Source organism: Ceratotherium simum, chromosome 38 (assembly GCF_057802395.1).
Source record: "Ceratotherium simum simum isolate JZ-2026a chromosome 38, ASM5780239v1, whole genome shotgun sequence".
NCBI lineage: Eukaryota > Metazoa > Chordata > Mammalia > Perissodactyla > Rhinocerotidae > Ceratotherium > Ceratotherium simum.
The window spans coordinates 24,724,469-24,746,832 of record NC_141937.1 but is presented as its reverse complement, the minus strand read 5'-3'; the positions used below and the strand labels follow the sequence as shown (position 1 = coordinate 24,746,832).

Sequence of the window (22,364 nt, the reverse complement as noted above, 5' to 3'; positions counted from 1 at the left end):
CAGGTCATCAACCACACATGGAGATCCAACACCTCAGTCCTCTATTATACACAGAAGCTAAAGCAACATCAACATCACCACAGATGACAACAGTATTTGAGAACTCACTAAGTTCTGAGAATTTTCTAAGCCCTTTATATGTACTATTTAATTAAAAGCTCACAAAAAATTCATATATAAGATATTTAGATTGCTATCCCATTTTATAGATAAGGAAACTAAGGCCCTGAGAAGAAAAGTGACTTGTTCAAGGTCCCTCAGATGGCATAGCATTATCACAGACAGAGATTGCCGGAAGTTTGTAAAGTACATTTTAAATCATTTTCTGAGAACCTACTATACGTCCTTCTGGTGTTTAACAGCATTTTTGAACAGGCTTGTTGAGATATAATTTGCATACAATAATTTACCCTTTTAATCTATACAACTCCATGAGTTTTGACAGATGTCTACAGTCACGTAAGCACAACCACAACCAAGATATATAACATTTTCATCACCTCAGAAATTTTCCACGTGCCCTTTTACAGTCATTCCCATCCCTCCAGCCCAGCCCATGGCAATCACTGATCTCTTTTCTGTCACTATAGTTTTGTCTTTTCTAGAATATCATATAAGTAGAATCATAGACTATGTAGTCTTTTGTGTCTGGCTTCTTTCATTTTGCACAATGCTTTTGAGGTTTATCTATGTTATTGCAAGTATCAGTAATTTGTTCATTTTTCTTGCTCAGTAGGATTTCATAGTATGGATATATCACAACGTGTTTTTCCATTCACAAGTAGATGAAGATTTGGGTTGTTTCCAGTTTGGGGCTATTTTAAGCAAAGCTTCTATGTATATTCACGTACAGGTCTTTGCATGGACATATGTTTAATGTCTCTTGGGTAGACAGCTCTGAGTGGGGCTGCTTGGTTGTATGGTAAGCTTATGTTCACCTTAAAAGAAACTGCCAAACTGTTTTCCAAAGTGGTTGGACCGTCCTGCATCCTTACCAGAAATGTATGACAGTTCCACTTGCTTTGTGTTCTTAAAAGCACTTGGTTTTGACGGACTTTTGATTCTCGCCATTCTAATGGTGTCTCACTGTGATTTCAATTTGCATCTCTCTAATGACTAACAGGATTAAGCATCTTTGCATGTGCATAATTGCAATCCATATATCTTCTTTGGTGAAGGTCCAAATGTTTGTCCATTTTCCTGTTGAAATGATTTTCTTCTTGGATTGTATGAGTTCTTTATATTCTAGTTACCAGTCCTTATCAGATAGGCACTTTGCTAATTCCTTCTCCCAGTCCCAAGCTTGACCTTTTATTTCCCTATCAACATATTTTAAATGTACTCCTTAATAATGTAATTTTTTAATAAACTCTATTTTTTAGAACAGTTTTAGATTTACAGAAAAATTGAAAAGTACAGAGTTCCCATATAACCCCACACCAAGTTTCCCCTATTATTAACATCTTACATTAGTATGGTATATTTTTTATAATTAATAGCCGTGTTTTAAGTTTCTAGCTGAAAGCTGCAACATCCTGGCCATTCCTGGGTCTAGTTCTATTAACTGCTTTTGTTCTTGATTGGTCAATTTTTTTCCTTTTCCTTTTGCATATCTTGTAATTTTTTATTAAATTCAAAACACTGTATATAAAAGAACAGCTGAGACTGGGGTGCACTGAATTTTCTTCTGGAATGGGCATATCTCTTCTGTTGTTGGGCTATTATCATGAATGGTTGAGTCAGTCTAAGAGTAGTTGAGGTTGACTTGTGTTTCATTGCTGCTACAGTAAACTTCACTACAGCAAAGACTATGAATTCCTCCAGCAGTGGATACCAACCACTTTGTGTTTAGGGTGAGGCCTGGGGTGACACAGGGTTTTCCTTAGTGTTCTTGCGCTACATCCATACAACAGAGGGTGCTTCTCTCTGTGCTCATTACTCCATGCAAGTCTCATGGTGGGGTCAAAAGGGCTTTTCTTTATTCTCCTGCTACAGCCTCTGTCTTTGACCTGAGCTTCAGAGGTGAGGTTTTCTCAGCATTCCTATCTCTCCCATTCATGAATGACAGCCAATCTCTCCCTTGTACTGTTGGTGGGTCTTGGGTCTGAGCCTGCTCCTCTCCAGCCATGGCAGACCACTATTTAATATCATTTCAGATCCTGAGCACAAGTGGACTTCCCACTCCTGCCTTGGTGCAGAAAGGATTTATCTAGCATCAGTGCAGAGCTAGGAGAGTATATTTTCTATCCCTGTCCCAACAGCTGCCAATCTCTGCCTGGATCCAGCTGCTAATCTTTGGGTAGGTTTCATGTCCACCCCCTTCCTATGACAGCTTTGGCGTCCTATGACAGAAGTTCTGGGACACTGGCAGATTTCGTGCCTATCTCCCAGGGGTAGGTGATCATTACCTGTGCACCTGCACCACGGAGGGGCTCTCTCGTTTCCTGCCCTGCTCCTAAACTTTCTCATGAGCATCTAGGGGAGGCCTGTGGTAAAGAGCGGCAAGTAGATACAGATCCTCTTTGTGTCTAAGGTTCCTGCGAATTTGAAATTATCACACTAGCCCATACTACTCTTTAAAAATTCACAAAAATTTTAGTTGTTTTCTTCTCGTCTGCTTTGATGGCTACTAGTCCTCCCTCTTGGGCCCTGCCAAGGACAAAACAATAGAGTGTCCCTCTCTCCTTGGGATTTAGGTCCTCTGACTGCCTTTAGACTTCAGGTCTCTGATGGGATGAAAGAAGGGCATGATGATGCAGGTTATCTATCTTTTTCTCAGGGTTAAAATGGAAGCGTTGTCTTCTTGAGGCTTTCTACACCCTACAACCCTTTCTACACCATAGAGTTCAGTATTATTTAAAACAAGTTATTGATCCTATAGGACATTACAGTATAACCAAATACTTTCTCATTATTTTGAAACTCCCCTTTCCTTCCTTTCCAACAAAATTAAGCATCATATTCAGTATGTGAATCTTTTTTTTTTTTTTTTTGAGGAAGATCAGCCCTGAGCTAACATCCATGCTAATCCTCCTCTTTTTGCTGAGGAAGACCAGCTCTGAGCTAACATCTATTGCCAATCCTCCTCCTTTTTTTGTCCCCCCAAAGCCCCAGTAGATAGTTGTATGTCATAGTTTCACATCCTTCTAGTTGCTGTATGTCGGACTCGGCCTCAGCATGGCTGGAGAAGTGGTGCGTCGGTGCGTGCCCGGGATCCGAACCGCTGGCCGCCAGTAGCGGAGCACGCGCACTTAACCGCTAAGCCACGGGGCCGGCCCAAGTATGTGAATCTTTTTTTCACACTCAAATGATCTGAAGGTATCCTAGGCCTATTCCCATTAAAACACACGTGGTGTTATGTTCACAGATGGAACATGAGCCCAGTCTTACTGGAGCTGTACAATATGTCAACTAAATCTTCAGAACAAGCTAATTCCCTCTTCCACAATTACAGCCTAGGAGACAGCCTGTTTCCACAAGTTTATAATTGCTACTCACTGCATTTCAAATATTTATTCTTAATTTTTAGCAAAATAAGACCATTCAAATACAGGAATCTAAGCAAAGGAGATACTTACTACAAATGATTAAGTAGACTTTTTAAGCAAACAAATCAAGACATATACACAGGAAAAAAAAGTACCTTTAAAAGTAATTTTTGTTGGGATACTAGGCTATTACAACAGTGGGGCTGCATAATTAATCAAGCTATTAATGACTCATTTCTCCCTGGAAATGCACAACTCTAAGAAGACCAGCCTGATCACTTGATAATGATATTTTTGTTTTGCTTTGCTTTTTTTTAAAAGTCTGGGATTTGGGACTAAAAATAGGACTACCCACTAGCTAATTTGTCTACCAAAGTGACTTGCAACTGTTTCCAAATCCCACTTCAAACACCAAATATGCCATTGTGGATATTCAAAAACTGTGCTGGAGGCTATGAAAGCAACTCAAATTAACTTCAAGAAGTATTCCAAGTAGGAAGAGAGTCACTTGATTAAATGCCTGGTTCCCATGTTATTCTCCACCTTGTCTAAAAGAAGGAAAGCCTTGGATCTTAAAAACTTATCATAAACTGAAATCGCAAGGTATGGATTTAGCAACGACATTAATATGGTAAAAACTCCTGAGAAGCTGAACCAAAGAGAACCAGTATTTGTTTTGCACAGTGTGTAACACAGTAGCAATCATACATAGTTAATGATTGCTAATCACTTTGTCAGTGATGCTCAAGATTCAAGGGATTTTTGTCACCAAATTGGTGTAATTTAATTTAAGTATGACTTTCTTTCCAGTCTTCTTTTGTTGATCAGTATTTGTAACACATGTTGAAAGAATAAACGAATTCTCCTTGTCTTAAATCAAAAATAACATACAGATTCATTCTATCATAACATCTTTGAAATTTATACTAATTAGTAAGCAATTAATTTATTTTAAAAAAAAAACAATAAAAATCTGTAGGACGTATCCACTCCTTACCCCACACCTATTTTTTACCAACTGAAAGACAGACACTGCCACATCCCATACAGCAATGTTTTTAGGCAAGATTGCACAGTCATGAAGACCATGGGCTCTGGGGTCAGTGCACCTGGTTTTCAAATGACATTTGTTACTGTGTGATTTGGGGTAAATTGCTTAAGCTCTGTAAGTCTCATTTTCCTCATCTATACAACAGAGATGGCAAAAATAGCATCTCCCTATGACGGTTGTTATGAGGATTGAACAAAATAATGGGTAAAGTGCCCTTAACAAATAATATAAACTGCTATCACTATGATTATTCTGCACATTTCCAAGTTGTCTCCTTATGTTATACCTGAAGAGGCCTCCAACAGCAGGAAGCTTATCCTAACTTGTGCAAGTCTGACTAAAACAGTAAATCTGGGTGGGAATGGAAAATAACATTTCAGCCTTCAAAACTCCGTGGGGAGAGAGGGGTAGGCAGTTCAAGCAAGAAGAGAAGCCCCCTCCAGACAAGAAGAGGAAAATCAAACATATCCATGAGTAACTAATACACAGCTGAATTAAGAATAGGTCTAATTTTCACAACTAATGAAATCAAAGCACAAGGAAAGGTTTTCAGAATACAGGTTGAGTCCACCATTCCAGGAGCTCTTGCTTGTTCAATTTGCCTGTTCTCAAAAGAACACCATCCTTCTGTCTCTTTCCCCACAAATCACTTTTAATATAATTTAGCAAGTACATCCCCAAACAGCAATGTTAGGGTGATAAGGAATATCACCCTCGCTGTCAGAGAGCAGTACTAATATCACTCAGCAGTTCAAGCATGGACTGTCACAGTGTTTTAATAAACAGTCAGAAGAAGATCAGAAGATTCAATTCACCACCATCTTCCAGGTAAGTATATCAATATAAGGGATCATATTAACAGAGATAAATACACTGGCCAAAATTGCTGTTCCAAGAAGGGGCAGTAAAAACTCTCATTTAAAATGGCACAGCAATAAAACTCAAAGTTAATGTCACCAACCTACCTCCAACTCTCCACCACCTTTCTGTAATGAAGGAGGTCTCAGAATAGTAATTACTTTGCATACCCTCTGGCTCAACTCTAATCTATAATGGATGCAATATGCAAACCCTGAGTTTTTTTCCTACTGTGTAACCCTAAGCAAGTCAGAGATACAGTGGGTTTGCGTGATCCCAGATAGTAACCAATCCCATCCTCTCTTAGATGCCTGATAATTGACGGTGACTAGAGCACCGAACTTGGGTGCAATTAACAATTTATCAAATTATCAGTTTTTTCTTTCACATTTAAGAAGAGCTATTTTTCACCTTAACCAGATCCTGTAGGAAGCAAGCCCTAAGAATTGCATGGCGGTTTTCTATGTAAAATATTTTCTCTTCACGAAGACTATCTACAGCTTTATTACTTTCTGGCCATGAAAATATTGCTACTACTTAACGCAGTACTATTTTGTCAATCAAGAGTTTCCCAGGGCCGGCCCCGTGGCTTAGTGGTTAAGTGCGTGCGCTCTGCTGCTGGCGGCCCGGGTTCGGATCCCGGGCGCGCACTGACACACCGCTTCTCCGGCCACGCTGAGGCCGCGTCCCACATACAGCAACTAGAAGAATGTGCAGCTATGACATACAACTATCTACTGGGGATTTGGGGGGAAAAAATAAATAAATAAAATCTTAAAAAAAAAGAGTTTCCCAGAGGAGCACTTCATAATCCAGCAGAGTTCCACTCTGTGTTGATACATGGTTACTTTAAAGCAGCTACAACTGGATGTCATGATGGATGTCTAGCTTGAGAAGCGTTGGGTGCATCCATTTCTGCAAACTCAGCGGAATTCAGCACCTGATGTAGGTATTTTCTCCAGAAACATAACATTCCTGTACCCCACCTTTAATCCTTGCTTCGAGGACCTTAAAAAAATCCTTCTATTTGACCTGTCAACGAATGTTTAAATGTAAATCAAAGATTTGTTATAATAATATTTCTTGTCGAGTTTTCCAACTTTATCTTTGTTACACAGTGGGCTGTTGTTTCTATGCAAAGCCAAACATTCAAATTAAGATGAACGCCACTTCAATTTCTTTTATAAGCGTTTTGAATTTCACACGGCAGCTGGCAAGCACCCCCATCTGTATTTTCCACTAAAAGGCCTGGGGTGGGTGGAGGCAGGAGGGAGCAGACTAGGTGATGGAGAAGTGGGGCTCAGAGGGCAGCGAGTGGAAGAGTGGGAGGATGCTGTGAAAACCGTCAAATCAACAGAGATTCAAGTCAACTCCTAGGCCCCCTCGGAGTCTCTGCCCTCTGCTTCAAAAACAAAATGTCTACACAAACCAGAAAACTAAACCGTCACCCACAGCTACCTGGTTATCGCCTTTGAAGCGATAAGGGTGCAGTGCTGTCCCCACCTCCACGGCTGTCACTGCCTCGTGCTTGTCTAGACAGAGACCGCAACCTCCAAAAAGCTACCGGCAGGAAGGCGACTGTGATACTATCATGACAATAACTGTCGAAGTGATTACCCAGTTGAAGGTAAATGTCACTCATCACTCATGAAGGAGGAGACGTGCGACATAAAAGAATGTCATGATAGCCGGGAGCAGGATTCAAAATCCCTCCTCACTCTCACGTGGTTTCCACAGACAGTGTTTCCTCCTCCACGTCACCTCGCTGTGGAAGGATGGTTTAACATGAGGAACTCTGTTCGTGCGATACATCACGTTAGGCCCAGCAAGAAAAAGACTCAATTATTTTTAAGTTGCTAAAAAGATATTCAATAGAATCAAATATCCATTCCCAATAAAAATGCGCACAAAACTAGAACAAAGATGGTTGTTTAACAGCATGTCTTAAGCTGACAGCCAATGGCAGAATAATAACAAAATACTCGCAGTATTTCCATTAAAATCTGGAATAAGACAAGAACATCTAATTACCATTATTACTTAACATGGCTATATAAATTCTAGCCAATGCAATAAGACCAGAACACAGAAATAAAAGCTATAATTCCAGTAGAGTAGGTGATAAAATTATCATCTGTGTGATTACATATAACATTAGAGCTTTACCTTATATCATATCCCAAAATACATTTCAGATGGATTAAAGAGTTAAATATAAACATGAAACCAAAGAAATTAATTGGAGATATAAGTAAATATTAACAGATTTTGGATTAGAGAAGGGATATATAAGGATAAAAGTAATCACAAAAATAGAGATTGATTGACTGTATTTCTCTACTTAAAAAAAAAAAAAGGAAAACCTAAAGGGCAAATGACAAAGTGAGCAAAATATTCTCAATGGTCACACCAGGCAAACAAATTACATATGTTGCTGTTATCTGAAGAGCTTTCTGAAGTTATGAAAAGAATACTTCCCCTCAATAGAGTGGTAAGCACATGAACTAACAACTTAAGACAAGGTCTTCATGTTGAGAATAACCTCACAGTCATAACATTACGTATAATACTACAAACATTACCAGACATTTTGAGTGGTCACTACAAGTCAGATGCTCTGCAAGACCCTTTTCATATCCTGCCTCTCGGATTCCTCACAACAGCCTCAAGAAGTAGGTAATACTATACCCATTTTATAGGTGAGGCAACTCAGGTTCAGAAAGAATAAATAACTTGTCCAAGTAAATGGTAAAAAAGAATTCAAACTCAATTCTATCTGAGGCTGTACCCTCTATATTCCTCCAGTCTGGAATAAATAACTGAAATTATTGATAAGATGGAATACATAAGAGTTTTAAAATTTTGGACATCCAAAAAAAAAAAAACCTTAAAATTCTAAAGTAAACCATATTCTGGGAAAAATCTCTGCAACTTCTAAACAATAATGATTATTTTCCTTAATATATAAAGAGCTCTTGCAAAGCAACTAGAAGTGGTCTAAGACCAACAGAAAAAAATAGGCCAGTACCGTGAACAGGTAATACACAATTATAAATATAAAAAGTCACAAATATGAAATTACGTAAACTGGTAATCCAAGAAATCTAATTCAAAGCATGATGAAATACTATTTCTCAAACATGATATTTTCAAATAATAAATTATAATAATCAATAATAACATGAGCAAGGCTTCAGCCCAATCAGAAAATGATTAAATTAATTATGGTGCTAAACTAAGATGGAATATGTCTTAGTATTAAAATCATTTTTCAAATGATATCTGCTGACACAGGAATAGCCTTACCCTTATCTGTATACATTCTAACACCAGATTTGTGCATGTGTACAAGACAGATGTTCTTACATATAAATGATTTTTAAAGAAATATAGTGTAGTGTTAGAAATTGTAATGCAGACCATATTGAATTTCTTCTCGATCTGCTTCAGTGTTCTCCAAATTTTCTCAATTCAGTATGTTTACTTTTCAATCAGAAATATTTTCAAAATGTTATTATAAACATAATGATTTATTCACTATCAATAAGAATGCCTTAAATCTGTAAAGCTCTTTTAGAATTTACAAAGTAACTTCATAAATATTATCCCATCTAATTCACACCACAACCCTGTGAGATAGATACTGGCAACATTTTACAGAGGAAATAACTTCTCTTAAACTAAAATGATAACAATTCTTTATGTCTTCCAAGGACAGGCCAGAGGAAAGGGCTCATCACAGTTGCAGGCAATAAAGGGGTCCCTAAAAACAAAATAAAATTTCTAATTATGAACAAGCCCTACAGACAAGTCTAAACAACGTCAGTGATAAAACTTCCTCCCTGAAAAAATCTTTTCTTGGCCTAAAATGTAGTTGCTGTAGTTACTGCTGAGTTTTAATGGTATGTACATTGAATTCAAATTAGTATCTTTTTATTACCTGCCTTTTAATAAGCATTGCATTCTATATGGGAGTTAATTCAGAGAACTCTTAGGTATACAGTTGGCATCAACCCACAGACTTCGTTACAAGAGTCTTTTTCTAGAATAAGTCTGTAAATAAGTCTGTCATGTTTCTCCCATGGTACCACGTATTCCCAAGTTAAACAATAGATTTGAAATAAACAATAACAGCGCCATGATTTGAGAAAACAAAGAAACAAACCTTGAGTTAGTTCATTTCTGTTACTCTTATGTGATCACCTGGAGTGTTTATTTGTGTTGAAAATTCAAAACAGTGAAACAGAGTAGAAACTGCAAGGCATAACACTTTAGTTTGGTTAACTGCAAATTTTATTTCATAGATGAGATATTTTTCTTAAATTTGAATACTTTAAAATTGATATATCGGGCCAGCCCCGTGGCTTAGCAGTTAAGTGCACGCTCTCCACTACTGACGGCCCAGGTTCGGATCCGGGTTGCGCACCGACGCACCACTTCTCTGGTCATGCTGAGGCTGCGTCCCACAAACAGCAACTAGAAGGATGTGCAACTATGACATACAACTATCTACTGGGGCTTTGGGGGAAAAAAAAAAAGGAGGAGGATTGGCAATAGATGTTAGCTCAGAGCCGGTCTTCCTCAGCAAAAACAGGAGGATTAGCATGGATGTTAGCTCAGGGCTGATCTTCCTCACAAAAAAATTAATAAATAAATAAATAAAATTGAAATATCTTTCTTATTTTAATTGTTAAGTGCTTTAAAACTAAAGAAGAAATCAAGAAATAATGACTGTGTATTATTCCATGACTATTACTTAAAATCATTTTGTCAAATAGTTGTGGGGTGTTAAAAAATGATGCACTGTGGGTGTCAAACACAACATGCACCACTCTAGTCTTATGATAAAACTCTGGTATGTTCTAGGGAAAACATCTTAAAATTTGGAAAATCTGGTCGTTATGATTTTGGTAAGTAAAGAATACATACCAATTATTTCCCTTCACTTTCCAGACATGTTCAAATGAAGCAGGTCTTATTGTGTTTGTATTTATATAACTTTATGAAAACATAACAGTAAGGTTTTTAGAGCTCATCAGACCAGTTATTTCAATTAGAAGCAGTAATGAAATCTCTTTAAACTATGAGATGTCACCCAGTCTCTGTGTAAGACAGATTGTATGCTTTGCGCCTTTTGGCATGATCCACAGGTATTTACCGTTAATAGTTTTCATATTGACTGAAAACAAGGATTCCCTTCCTGCTCCTCCCAGGCCTCCCCAAGTTCGAATCAGGGGTTGATCTGAAATAGCTTTTTTTCATAAGACTTAGAAATTAACTGTTAAAAACCTTTCACCTCAAGCACTAGTAGGAGTAATAATAAGCCTTCGCCATAGCCGAGGACTCGATGCTGTTCCCAGCTCTACACAGCAGTGACCTTGAGCAGCTATGACTCTCACGGTTCCTGCTGTTCTTTCTCTCACCATGGGCCATGATCTTCCAGACGCCTCAGGAGAGCCCTTGTTTAATTCAAGGACCGGCCCTGGCCGAGTCCATGTCATCTGACTCGCCTTCTTCATGAGAATTCATTTCAGAACATATTTCTGGTGAACTAGAATCTGAGCGGTTACATAATCTGAAAAAATTGCATTTTTATCAAAACTTATTTCTTTCTTATTTTTCATGGCATGCCTTAGACAACTACCTGAGGGCAGACAAGGTTCATGAGAGCATCCTTAACACTGCTACTCTTGCCGTTAGCATCTCTTTTCCACTCAAGAGTGAGGGAGGAAGGAATCATGAGTACAACTATGACTTCTCTAAGACTCGAGATGGCAGAGTAGAGAAGAGGGCTTTCTAAGAACAGCAGGATGAGCAAATGAAAAGCCATAAGAACATCATGAGACTGCCCAAATCCAGGTTAACCCATCGGGTGCTGCAGTTTACTAACACCTGTGCACAATTTACCGCATTCCCCCCCTTTAGGGCCACAGGGACCTTTACCCTGGTTACCTGTTGACAGTCCACGACTAGTGCCTTGCTCTTTGCCAGTACATAGGGAATTGACTTTCCTGTTTTGAAAAACTTACTGAGGAATTTCCATACTTACAACGTGGATACACACTAAGTAGAAAAGGATTATAAATATCATAAAATCTAAAACCAGTTTACAAGTCACACCAAGAAAAAAAATACTCATTTTGTTGTCAGATTCTGTTTTGATTTCACATTTTATTGAATGTCATTACTCTTAACTGTCTGATCTGATTCCAAATTACTTTAGGTGTTTACCCCACACCGGATCCATCTAGAAGATACTCTACTGAAGATACTCTACTCTGCCACCACTGAAGATACTCTAAAGAGGGCTCTGCAGGCCCCAGAACTTCAGAAATGTTCTGAGTCATGGCAACCCCATCGCCTACCAAGAGACTGTTTTGAAGATCACAGCCTAATTTTGAATATCTAAATTTTGAAATGTTTACATTTTTAAAAATCATATTTCTTTATCTTGAGGCGCATAGAGATGACTGAGCATCATGTGTCCTAAAAATCTACCCCTGAATAATTACAAACAGCCCTGTCACCAGGGATGAGACCTGGCCCAGTGGTCTCTTCTGTACCCAGCAGACACATGACCGCTAGGACAGAGGCTAAAGGGCCAAGCAAGGCTAAATGTGGGGGACCAGGAGCCAGCACAGGTGAGCACTGACCAGGACCCAGGCTGTTCACCTGGCAAATTATTCTTCCTGGAAGCCTGTTAACATCCACATGAAGCAACTGCCTTCAGCTGGCAAGGCCAGCAACACACCCTCACTGTCCCCCCTCAGGGAGCACATCGGTTCTCCAGCCCGACGTCATGATCTAGTTCACAGGGCCTTGATGCCATTCCCTTCCACAGGACATCACACTGGCCCATGACATCGATGGCATCATGCTGCTTGGACGTGAAAACTACTCTAGACTATTGGCAAGACATTTGCACGTAGGCAGGTGGGAAATCCAGCAAAAATTCCGGTGCCTCTGACCTCAGTGAAATCATCAAGGGTCCTGTGGTATGGGGCACATTGAGGATACACTGTTGCATCTGGCCCCTCCTACAACCAGAAAGGAGGCACAATGTTGAACGGGCCTCTTTGGATTGTGGAGGCAACACGCTCCTCATCTGGATGTGCTTCTCCAGCCCATTTACCAAGTGCCCCGCAACGTTGCTAGGTTTGAGTGGGGCCCAGAAGAAGGGAAGGGTCTGCAGCGGGTCCAGGCTGCCAGGCCAGCTGCTCTGCCACCTGGGCCCTATGCTCCAGCAGATCCAATGGTGACCGCCCTGTCACTGGCAGAGAGAGACATGCTGTTTGGAGCCTTTGGCGGCGCCTATAGGTGAATCACAGCGCAGATGCTTAGGATCCTGGAGCTAGCCCCTACCAACACCTTAAGTTTGGACTTCCAGCCTCCAGAGCTGTCAGAGAATAAATACCTGCCACTTTATGCTTCCAGTTTCTGGTACTTTGTCATCACAGCCCTAGGAAACTGATATAAATTTCGGTCTAATACGTTCACATGTATTAACTCTTCTAGTCCTAAGAACCCTACGAAGTAGTCAGGAGCGTTACCACTTTTTACAGAAGAGCCAGAGATGACGGAGCACGGAGCAGGGCTGGGACGTGAACTCTGCAGTCTGTCCTGAGCCTGTGCTCTAACCACTACACCACAGCGTCGGCAGGGAGGAGTCAGAACACATGGTGCTCTTTCCTGGATGAACTCCACGGGCCGCCACAGCTCATAGAAACCACGTCGTCTTAGTCTGGGAGCTCGGCACCGCCTCGGCTCTCGGCCCCCTGCTGCTGAGGGCAGGGATGAAGCATGGGATGAGCAGGTGACCACTCAGTGCACGATTTGAGGGCTGCCCACAGAGCCCACGAACACCCGATGTTTCATGATAAGCGATTTACTGTGTCAGTGGCAGCCGGCCCTCTAGCAGGGCCCAGACTTGCCCAACCCCAAGGGCGATCACCTCCTCAAATTTTGTACCCTGGTGCCTCACTTGCCTCCCCCTAGTCCTGGCCTGCTGCAGAGGTCTTTTTAAATGACCTGCAGGAGAAGCATTTTAATTCCTAGTTCTTCTTCAACAACATTTAATGAATACACATATTTTGATTTTAAATTTCATCAACTGATAATCTTTACTCAAGTCTTGACCACAGTTAGTCTTTTTTTAACATTTGAGATAAACACAAGTGCAAAATTCTCTAACCCTTGGTATTTGTAGGAATAATATTCAGCTTTCATACGGTGCAATGACTAGACATCAGGCACTGGGTTAGGCCCTCCACAGACACGTCCATTAAATTGTAAGGAGGGACCGTGTCCGTCTAGTTCACTGCTGTGACCCAAGAGCCTGGCGCATGGCATGTGCTCAGTATTTGTTAAGTAGATGGATGCACAGATGGATGGATAGATGGGTCCACGTATGTGGAAACTCCATAGACACTAAACTATAGGGAGCAAGAAGAAAATGACAGCCCCATCACCACCCAAACTCTTGTCTTCTTTCCTCCCCTTCTTTCTACCGAGTTCCAAGCAGGGACTGAAAACAGAAAAGCCTAGAAGGACCTTCACTTGCCTACGCTGAGGACACTTGAAGATATTGATTTGAGTTGGGAAAGCCGAACTTTGCCAACTTCCAGTCTGTCCCTAGTAACGTTACAAAGCAGAGGAATTCTCGGGGGAAGGAATATTTATTGTCATTTCAGCATCTGCCAGGACCCAAGGCAAAACTCCAAAGGACAAAGCATACCTTTGCCAACCTCTCTCTTTCCTTTCTAAATACTTCTTCTATATCCTCCACCCTGCCCCCAGACACAGAGGCCCTCATGCCACCTCTGTCTCTCCAAATTCCTTCATCCCAGGTCATCTCTCTTGAACATCCATTAGCAGCCCTATTACCATGAGAGTCTTGTTACTTAATTAAACTCACACTGAGGCATGAATGTAGCTGAACACTCCAACAGCATTCTTTAATAAGGTTGTACTAACGCAGTTTTAACTGGTAGTGTGTGGCAAGGAGAGATTTTCGGTGAAGAAGACAAGAAGCCTACCCCATCCACTATCTACCCTCGGGCCCGCCTGCCGCTTTTCCAAGTCAGCTACAGAACAGAATACCTTTACGGCCCCACACCATCCCACCTGCCACAACCCCCAATCACAAACATTGTCAGACTTCATGGGACTCAATAAAACATCACACATAGCCCGTAACCGCAGCACAAATATATGAATGGTGAGGGTACCTTCTATATATGCGTAGTTATGTATATCCTGTAAATACTATTGTGTAATGTTCCTATGTAGACATAGCTACAAACACCAGATCATGGAACCTAATATTTGTATATTAACACAGTGTTCTCCATAAACCTCTAATCCCTCCATCACCCCCCTTACTGGTATCAGATGGTCAGACAGAGAAATGAGGGCTCTTCACTGTCACCTCACAAAGTTCCCACTCTCCTCACCCATCCTTCCTCTCTCGTCCTCTACCATGGAGGGGGCACTCCTGTGCCCCTGGAAGCAAATCTACCTCTCCCTTCCGATGCTCTGGGCACAATTCCCTCCCACCTCCTTGACCTCCTAGATGGTCTCCTTTCTCCCTTATCTTCACTGCCTCCTTTTCTCTGGCTCCCTACCACCAACACTCAGACATGCTCCAGTTTCTCCCATCCTTAAAAAAAACACACAAACCCGCAAAACCCTTCCCTTGACCCAAAGTCTCCCTTCTTCCTCTAGCTACAGCCTTAGTTCTATCTTCCTAGTCCAACTTCATTAAAAAGTTGTCTGTGGTTCATCCAGACAATGGGATATTATTCAACGCTAAAAAGAAATGAGCTATCAAGCCATGAAAAGACATGGAGGAACCTTAAATGCATGTTATTAAGTGAAAGAAGCCAATCTGAAAATGGCTGCATACTATGGGATTCCGACTATATAACATTCTGGAAAAGGCAAAACTATGGAGACAATAGAAAGTGAGTGGTTGCCAGGGGTAAATGGGCAGAGCACAGAGGATTTTTAGGGCAGCAAAACACTCTGCATGACACCATAATGATGGAGACATGTCATTATACCTTGGTCCAAACGCACAGAATGCACAACACCAAGAGTGAACCATAACATAAGCTACGGACTTAGGTGGTTATGATGTGTCAAGTAGGTTCTTCAGCTATAACAAATGTCCCACTCTGGCAGGGGATGTTGATAATGGGGGAGGCTATGCATGTGTGGGAGCAGGGGGTGCATAGGAAATCTCTATACCTCCCTCTCAATTTTGCTATGAACCTAAAACTGTTCTTCAAAAACAATGAAGTACAGAAAAAAAGTTGTCTGTGGTCCCTGCTTCCACTTTCTCTCCTTCCTCTCTCTTGGGTCCCATCACCTAAACCTGCCATTTCAGAGGTCCCCAACGGCATGGCTGTTCCCTCCCACGGATACGTTTCAGATCTTGTCCTGCTGGACCACTGTCTGAGCCCCTGACCAGTCCCTCCTCACAGCTTCCTCTGGCTCACCCCTTTCAGCCTCCCGTGGAGGTTCTTCTTCCTCTGCCCATCTCCTAGACCCTAGTGATCTCTAAGGTTCCGTCCTGGTCTCTTCTCTCTTCTCCCTCCACGGCTCATTTGTATTCATGGCTTCAATGTGCTGACGACTCCCAAATCTCTGCCCCAGGATCTCCCCTCTGCTCCACAGCCGTATTTCCAACTGCTAACTACACGACTATGTTCGGACAGGTATCTGACAATTCGGTATGTTTAAACCTGAAGGCAACATCTTTCTCCCCAAACTTGCTCTTCTCATGGGTCCCGTATCTCAAGGAATGGCATTGCAACCCTAAACCGGAAATCTGCATTTCATCCCAGCCTCCCTCCCCTCTCACCCCTGTGATCCAGAGAGTCATCAAGGTCTCCATTGCCCCTCCCCCACTGTCACCACGCAGTCCAGGCCACCAACAAACCCCTCCTGACATCGCACAACCTCCTGATTGTCTACCCGGCCTCTTGTCAGGACCATCAACAGCTCCCCTCTTGAGATACACTCCAAGCTCCTGAATATGACTTCAAGGCCATCCAGGACCAGCCACTGCCTGTCTCTCCATCTCCTGCCACTTCCTCCAAGCACTCTGTGCTCCAGCCAGATGGAACTCTTTTAAGTTCCTGTTGCCCTGCTGCATGCTAAACTTCCTCCCTTTCTGGCCCCTGCGCACACTGTCCTCTCTGCCTAGAACACTCTTCCCCTTAGGACCCTCCTCTTCTTCAGGCTAAACCCTCCCAACCTGCAGTTCTCAGACCAAGCGCCAGTTCTGGAAAGCCTGCCTTGACCCCACTCCCTGCCACCGAGGCTGGATGCACCTGTCCATGACATCATGTGCCGCCGTCAGAGCCACCATCACACTCGGTCATCGTGTTCACTCCATCCTGTGTCTGCCCCGCTAGGCCCCAGTTCCCTGAGAGCAGGGCTTCTGCATCCCGCCAACCACAGTCGCCGGGAGCCCTGCAGAAGGCTCTGGTAGAGAGGAGCCTGGTAAAGTAACCCAATAACGGATGTAAAGCTTGATCTGATCCCCACCCTGTGGAAACAGTTCATCCACAGTTCGCTACGGAAGAAACCACAGCAGTCAGAGAAGCTAAACACGGGGCAGAGGAGGGACTCATCCAATGCTTTTTATTTCAAGCTCTGTGCTCTTTCCAAGCTCCTGATTTTCCAAAGCTACAGACTTCCTTTGGAAAACAAGAGAAAATGACTTTTTCCTTACATTTTAACTCACCTAAGAGGGGAACGTGGGACTGTTGATCAGACGTGATGAGCACAGCGCTGCCACTCAGCGCCCAGCAACGTTAACACTCAGTTACTGGAGCAAACCGTCCAGCACTTCCAGGTGGTTCTGGGGGAGGCTCCTCACCCTCTTTTCCTGTGTAAAGATTCACCATTGCTGCCTTCATCACCCTTGGTATAATCCCCTGTCAAGCCACCCAATATTCTCACCAAAGTACAGAAGACCAGAGGGATCCATATGCAAACGACTATAAAGGAACTTGGGGTCCGCTCTAGCACCCAGAATTCCAAATGCACGTCATCAACACTGCACGTTCCGATCATTACAGAGCCAAGGACTCGGGAGAAATTATAATGTGGACTGTGTTTTCAAGAAAAAGTCCTACAACTGTCTGCAAAGAAACAAGCTGCATCAGAAAACAAGTTCTTAAATAATTTAAAATCCAAAACTTAAGAGGCAACGCACACACAAGCAACAAATTCAGAATGACCAACATGATCTGGGACTACACAGGTGTATGCTCAGTCTGGGGCACATTAATTGTATTTGAGTTTCTACTTCAGTTGTGGGGTTTTCTTGTGACAAATATATAAATACAGAGTCACAGAACTTTTTTAATTAAATTTGTCAGCTCCATTCTTTTAGGCACCAGTTGGAGCATCAATGAAGGAGGTACAGAAACACTTCTTTCATATTCTTCCATCAATTCAAGAAAGAGAATTAAATATGTATAGAAAGTGAATGGGGGTATATCTTTATTATCAAGAATATTGTTATGGGATTTATATAGAAGCTGACTGAAATACTTATTTACGTGAAATATAAATAATATTACAATGCACATTGAAATTTTCTTCTATAAATTGCACTTACTCAAATGCACTACCATATCACGCATTGATCTAAGCCGGCATCCACAGTCCAAAGCCGACGCCCAGACCTTTCATGACCTTAGAATCCTCTTCTAAGTGGAAGAGGAATCCTTTCCAGCATCTAAGTTTGATATCTAGGCTTGTCTTTTTAAGGATCAGAACCAATTGTGTTACCTCCCGCTCACCACTCTCTCCTCCAGCCCACACTCTCTTCTGCCCTCCTCAGCCCGTCCGCAGCTCTTTCCTGAAGAATGAGCCAACCCACGACACACCTTGTTCTCTGCATCCCTTTCTGGCCAGGACTCGACTGCCCCCTCCACGTGCCCAGATACTCACAGTCTCTCAGCCTCAGCCCACCTCACTTCCTGGGATGTGAATCACAAAAGTCTGATGGGCTTTGAGCTCTGCTGACCTCTGTCTCCAGGAAGGAGCCTTTACAATGACGGCCAGAGTCCCTCCATCTACACAAGACACCACTCTAACTCTGCCTGCCCGGGAAGATGGTGCTCTCCCCTCCATCCCCTGTCGTGGGCACACATCAGTAACACAGTCAGACTGGGTAACCGGGACATGTGTTTAATTCGAGGCACACTGTCCTCCAGACCTGCCCTCTTTACACAGTTTTGATAAAACAAATTTATACTCTCACTCAGGTTATCTGAATTGTGTATCTTTCTTGCAAGATAACATACGGATCATATTAAACTCTTTATTCCCGTCTGCCCTAGATATTACCTACTTTTTACAAAGTTTTTGCTTGAACTTCCTTAAATCCAGATGTGATGACCTTCACTTAAGACTATAAAGCAATGCAAGTGCCCAGGAGGAGGACACAACATGTAGATCATCGGCATTTCCCTGTCAGGGTGCTGTGTGCATGGTCCCCCGCCAGCTCAGGATCTGGGCCATCATTTCCCCTGGGCTTCTCCACTCTTGATCTTCAAGCTGAGGCTCCTTTTCCCGGTAACTCCACGCAGGCTTGAGGATGACCCGTGCCATCCACTTCGCCCTTTCAAGCCAGGATGCTCTACCTGGACGGCTCTAGAAACCTAAGCCGAACAGACTCAGCTGGAGGCAGAGCTCTTGTGTGAAATAAGACTTTCTGTTATTTAGTTATTCAGCAGCCAAGTGCACAGTCCAGCCTTCCTCACAGAGCAGCTGCCATAACTTCCTGCTGCTTTGCTGAGGCTCCCTCCCCAGGCAATTCCTCCCTGGCCACTGAAAATCGCACTTTCTTGTGCTGTGTCCTCCTCTCCCCAAGGCGAGTCCACTCAGACTTTCTAGAAGCCACAGTTGTGCCTACTTCATCTCATCTGGATTACTACTAAACCAAACTGGATTGATACTAACCCAGCCCAGACCTCCACAGCACATTCTCACCAGCCCCATAACCTCCTGCGTCTTTAGCACCAATCACCTCCCCAGACTCAAGTTGAAGGAACTTATCCCAATTGGACTGCCATGTGTTTTAACTTTTCCCCCCAATCTTCATGTCTCTGGCCCACTTCTCAAATCTGCGGCAGTGCTGGGATTCGACTTTATGGAACTGCGAGCAACAGGGCGTGATTTCCCACTCTTTAAAGAGCTCGCCAATTTTTCCCCAGAGTTTCTCAAAAGGGTAAGGAAAAGAATGAGAAAAAGGAAGGTCGGAGATAATGTAGGTGTTAATTATTTTTCTGGTACCCTTCAGCCCCAAACGCTACCACAGAGGGGATCAGGAATTGCCCTTCGCTGCTGGAGAAGCGCGGCGCGTCCGGTTCCTGACAGGTGAGCACCCGAGACCAGGTGGGGACTTGGTGCCAGGTTAGAATAACATCTGGGTGCGGGATCTTGTCTTACCAACCGCTGGTGACACCAGGCAGGAAGGAATGAAGAGCGAATACAGAGAGAACACAGGAGAGAACCCCAAATACCCGAAGCATCCCTGCCGCCCAGCCGTCCCCCGGGCTGGGCCGCCGAGCTGGGCCGGCCGCGTCCCCTCCCGCGCGCCCCGCGCCCGGCGGCGCGTCCTTACCTTGCGGGAGAACGGGGGCTTGCTCAGGTGGACGCCGTCGCGGACCAGCTTGTCCCTGATCATGATCTTCAGCTTCAGCTTGGGGTAGCTCACCAGCTCCCTGCCGCGGGGGGCGGGCGCCTGGCTGCGCGGGTCCCCGCACGGCTCCCCCCGGCGGCCGGCGGGGACGGCGCCCGCGGGCGGCGGCGGCTCCAGGGTGAAGTAGAGGCCCGCGGCGGCGGCGTCCTGCTCCCGCAGCCGGCGCACGGCCTCCAGGACGCGGCGGCGGTGCGCGGGCGCCCGCACCCCGATGGCGTCCAGGTCCGGGTCCCCGATCTGCTTGCACACCTCCAGGTCGTCGTAGCCGTTGTCCACGAAGGACTCCGCGTACTGCGGGAGCTGCAGCGCCCTCAGCCACTCGTAAACGATGTTGGTGCCCATGGTGGGACGGGAACCCGCCGGCGAGCACCCTCCCGGCGCCCGAGCGGCACGGGCGGCACCAGGTCTGGAACTTTTGATCCTCTCCTCCAAGGGGAAAGGAAATGGCGGTAAAGTTTTCCTCTTAAAGGAAAGGACAGGGCCGGAGACAGACAGCCATCAGAAGAAGCCCGAGGGGGAGCAGCGAGAACGCGGCCAAGTGAATTCCCGGAGCAGCCTGAGCCCGCAGCACCGGGGCCGGGGAGCCGCTCCGCGCCGCCCCCGATGCGCCGCCGCCGCGGGGAGGGGCGCGCCGGGCGCGGGAGGGGCGGAGGCGGGCGGGCCGGGCGCACCCCTCGGACCCGCGGGTCAGCGGGGCGCGGGGTCGCCGCGGAGTCGCCGCGGCCGGGAGGGTCCCGGGGCCGCGCGCCGCATCTCGGTCTCCGGCCGCCGCCGGGGGCGTCCGAGCGCGCGCCCCGCGCTGGGGAAGCGGCTCCGCGCGCAGACCCGCGGCCGCCGGGAGCGCCTGGTCTTCGGAGCGCGAGGCACTGGCGTCCTCCTGCTGGGGAGAGGGCGGCTGCTAAGCTGCCGGGTTCCCGCGGCTGCCTCGGGTTGCTTTCCGCATTTCTCTTTAATCCGATTTCTCTGGCCCGCGGGAATCTCTGCGCTCACTTCCTCCCGAGCCTCCCGGACTCCCGCGTCGCGCCCGCGGGCCGCCCCAGGGCACGTCCCCGCGCCCAGCCGGGCGGGCGAGGCTGCGCGCTCCGGTCTCCCTTCTCCTTCGCAGCCCGCGTTGGATCCCGCTTCCTCGGGGCCCGCGCGCAGGCCGGAGCCCGGCGGTCTGGCTTCTTCCGTGGACGCCCGCTCAGTGCCCGGCGAGGGGGCGCGACGCGGGGACCGCCGGTGCCCAGCCCGTGCCGCTGCGGCCCCTCCTGGCTGCAGCTGGGCAGCTGGGCGGCGGGACAGGCTGCTGCTTCGGCCGGGCGCTCCCCTGCTAGGCCCCCGCGTCTGCGAAAGTTTGGAGTGGGTCGGACTTTCCCCTCGGCTGGCGCGTTCCGCACGGCCCCCACCCTCCTTTCTGCTGGATCCTCTCACCGGCGTCTCCACTGTGCTCTCTCTCTGGTCCGCCCAACCTGCATTCGGCCCGCGCCCCCCGGTGGCTCAGCCTCCAGGGACACTCCGAGGCGTTCTGTTCTGGAGTTCGGGGAGCAGAGCTCTCTCCTCCCGCCCCCGGGTCGAGTGGACTTGGATGCACCATCACCCAGCTCGCGCTAGGGGGGACGCCCAGACATCCCCGCCCGTGGCACTTTCTCTCTAGGGAATGATAATCATCCGAGTTTCCCCATGGTGCCTAAGGCCTGAGCAACCCCGGGGTGGGGACGCCTGAGCAACCCTGGTGTGGGGCCCCGAGCGGCAGGTGGAACAGACCGAGTACCTCGCCTCAGTGTTGCTGCGTCTCTAACGTCCTCCTGGAGCTGAGAGGATTTGGGTGGGCGTGCTCGGTGGGGCAGGCTCGCTGTCTCCTCCTTGGCGCAGGAATGAATTTCCCACCTGAGCTGTTTCAGGACCTGAACTGGACACTTGAACTGAAGGAGTCCAGTGGGGCGAGCCAGCCTCCAGCCCCGACCTTGGGAGGGGGACAAATGCTAATTTCAGAGTCTTTTCCAGGCCTGCGCGTTCGGCCGGGGCGGGGCGGGGGGGGGGCTCTTTCCCTAAATCAGAAGAGTTTAACCCCTTTGGGGACACAGACCCCTTAAAGAATCAGATGACAGCTTTGGCCCTTTGCCCAGGAAAACACCCGACGGAGGCACACTCAGATTACTCCCTAGAGTTGGGGAGAGTGGGGGGCTAGGGTCTGGGTTCCCAACCCCGGGACTCGCGGATCCCACAGTAAGAGCAGCAGCCGGGAAGGACCTGCCTGGAA

At 45.6% G+C, this 22,364-nt stretch overlaps 1 protein-coding gene across 6 annotated transcripts in view; it reads right to left on the bottom strand.

Moving 5' to 3' along the window:
- The window catches only part of SAMD5 (sterile alpha motif domain containing 5), a 388,798-nt gene extending 368,024 nt beyond the window's left edge, over positions 1-20,774 (bottom strand). For 3 of the 6 annotated variants that reach the window (XR_015550143.1, XR_015550142.1, XM_087425206.1), the window contains exon 1: positions 20,045-20,774. Coding sequence is in view for 3 of the 6 variants with exons in the window: in XM_087425206.1 (XP_087281332.1) it covers positions 20,045-20,464 (420 nt within the window). In the remaining 3 variants the exon portion in view is untranslated. The remainder of the gene's footprint in view (positions 1-20,044) is intronic. The other 3 variants (XR_015550144.1, XM_087425205.1, XM_087425203.1) reach the window with 1 other exon arrangement.
- Between the last annotated feature and the right edge of the window lie 1,590 nt (positions 20,775-22,364).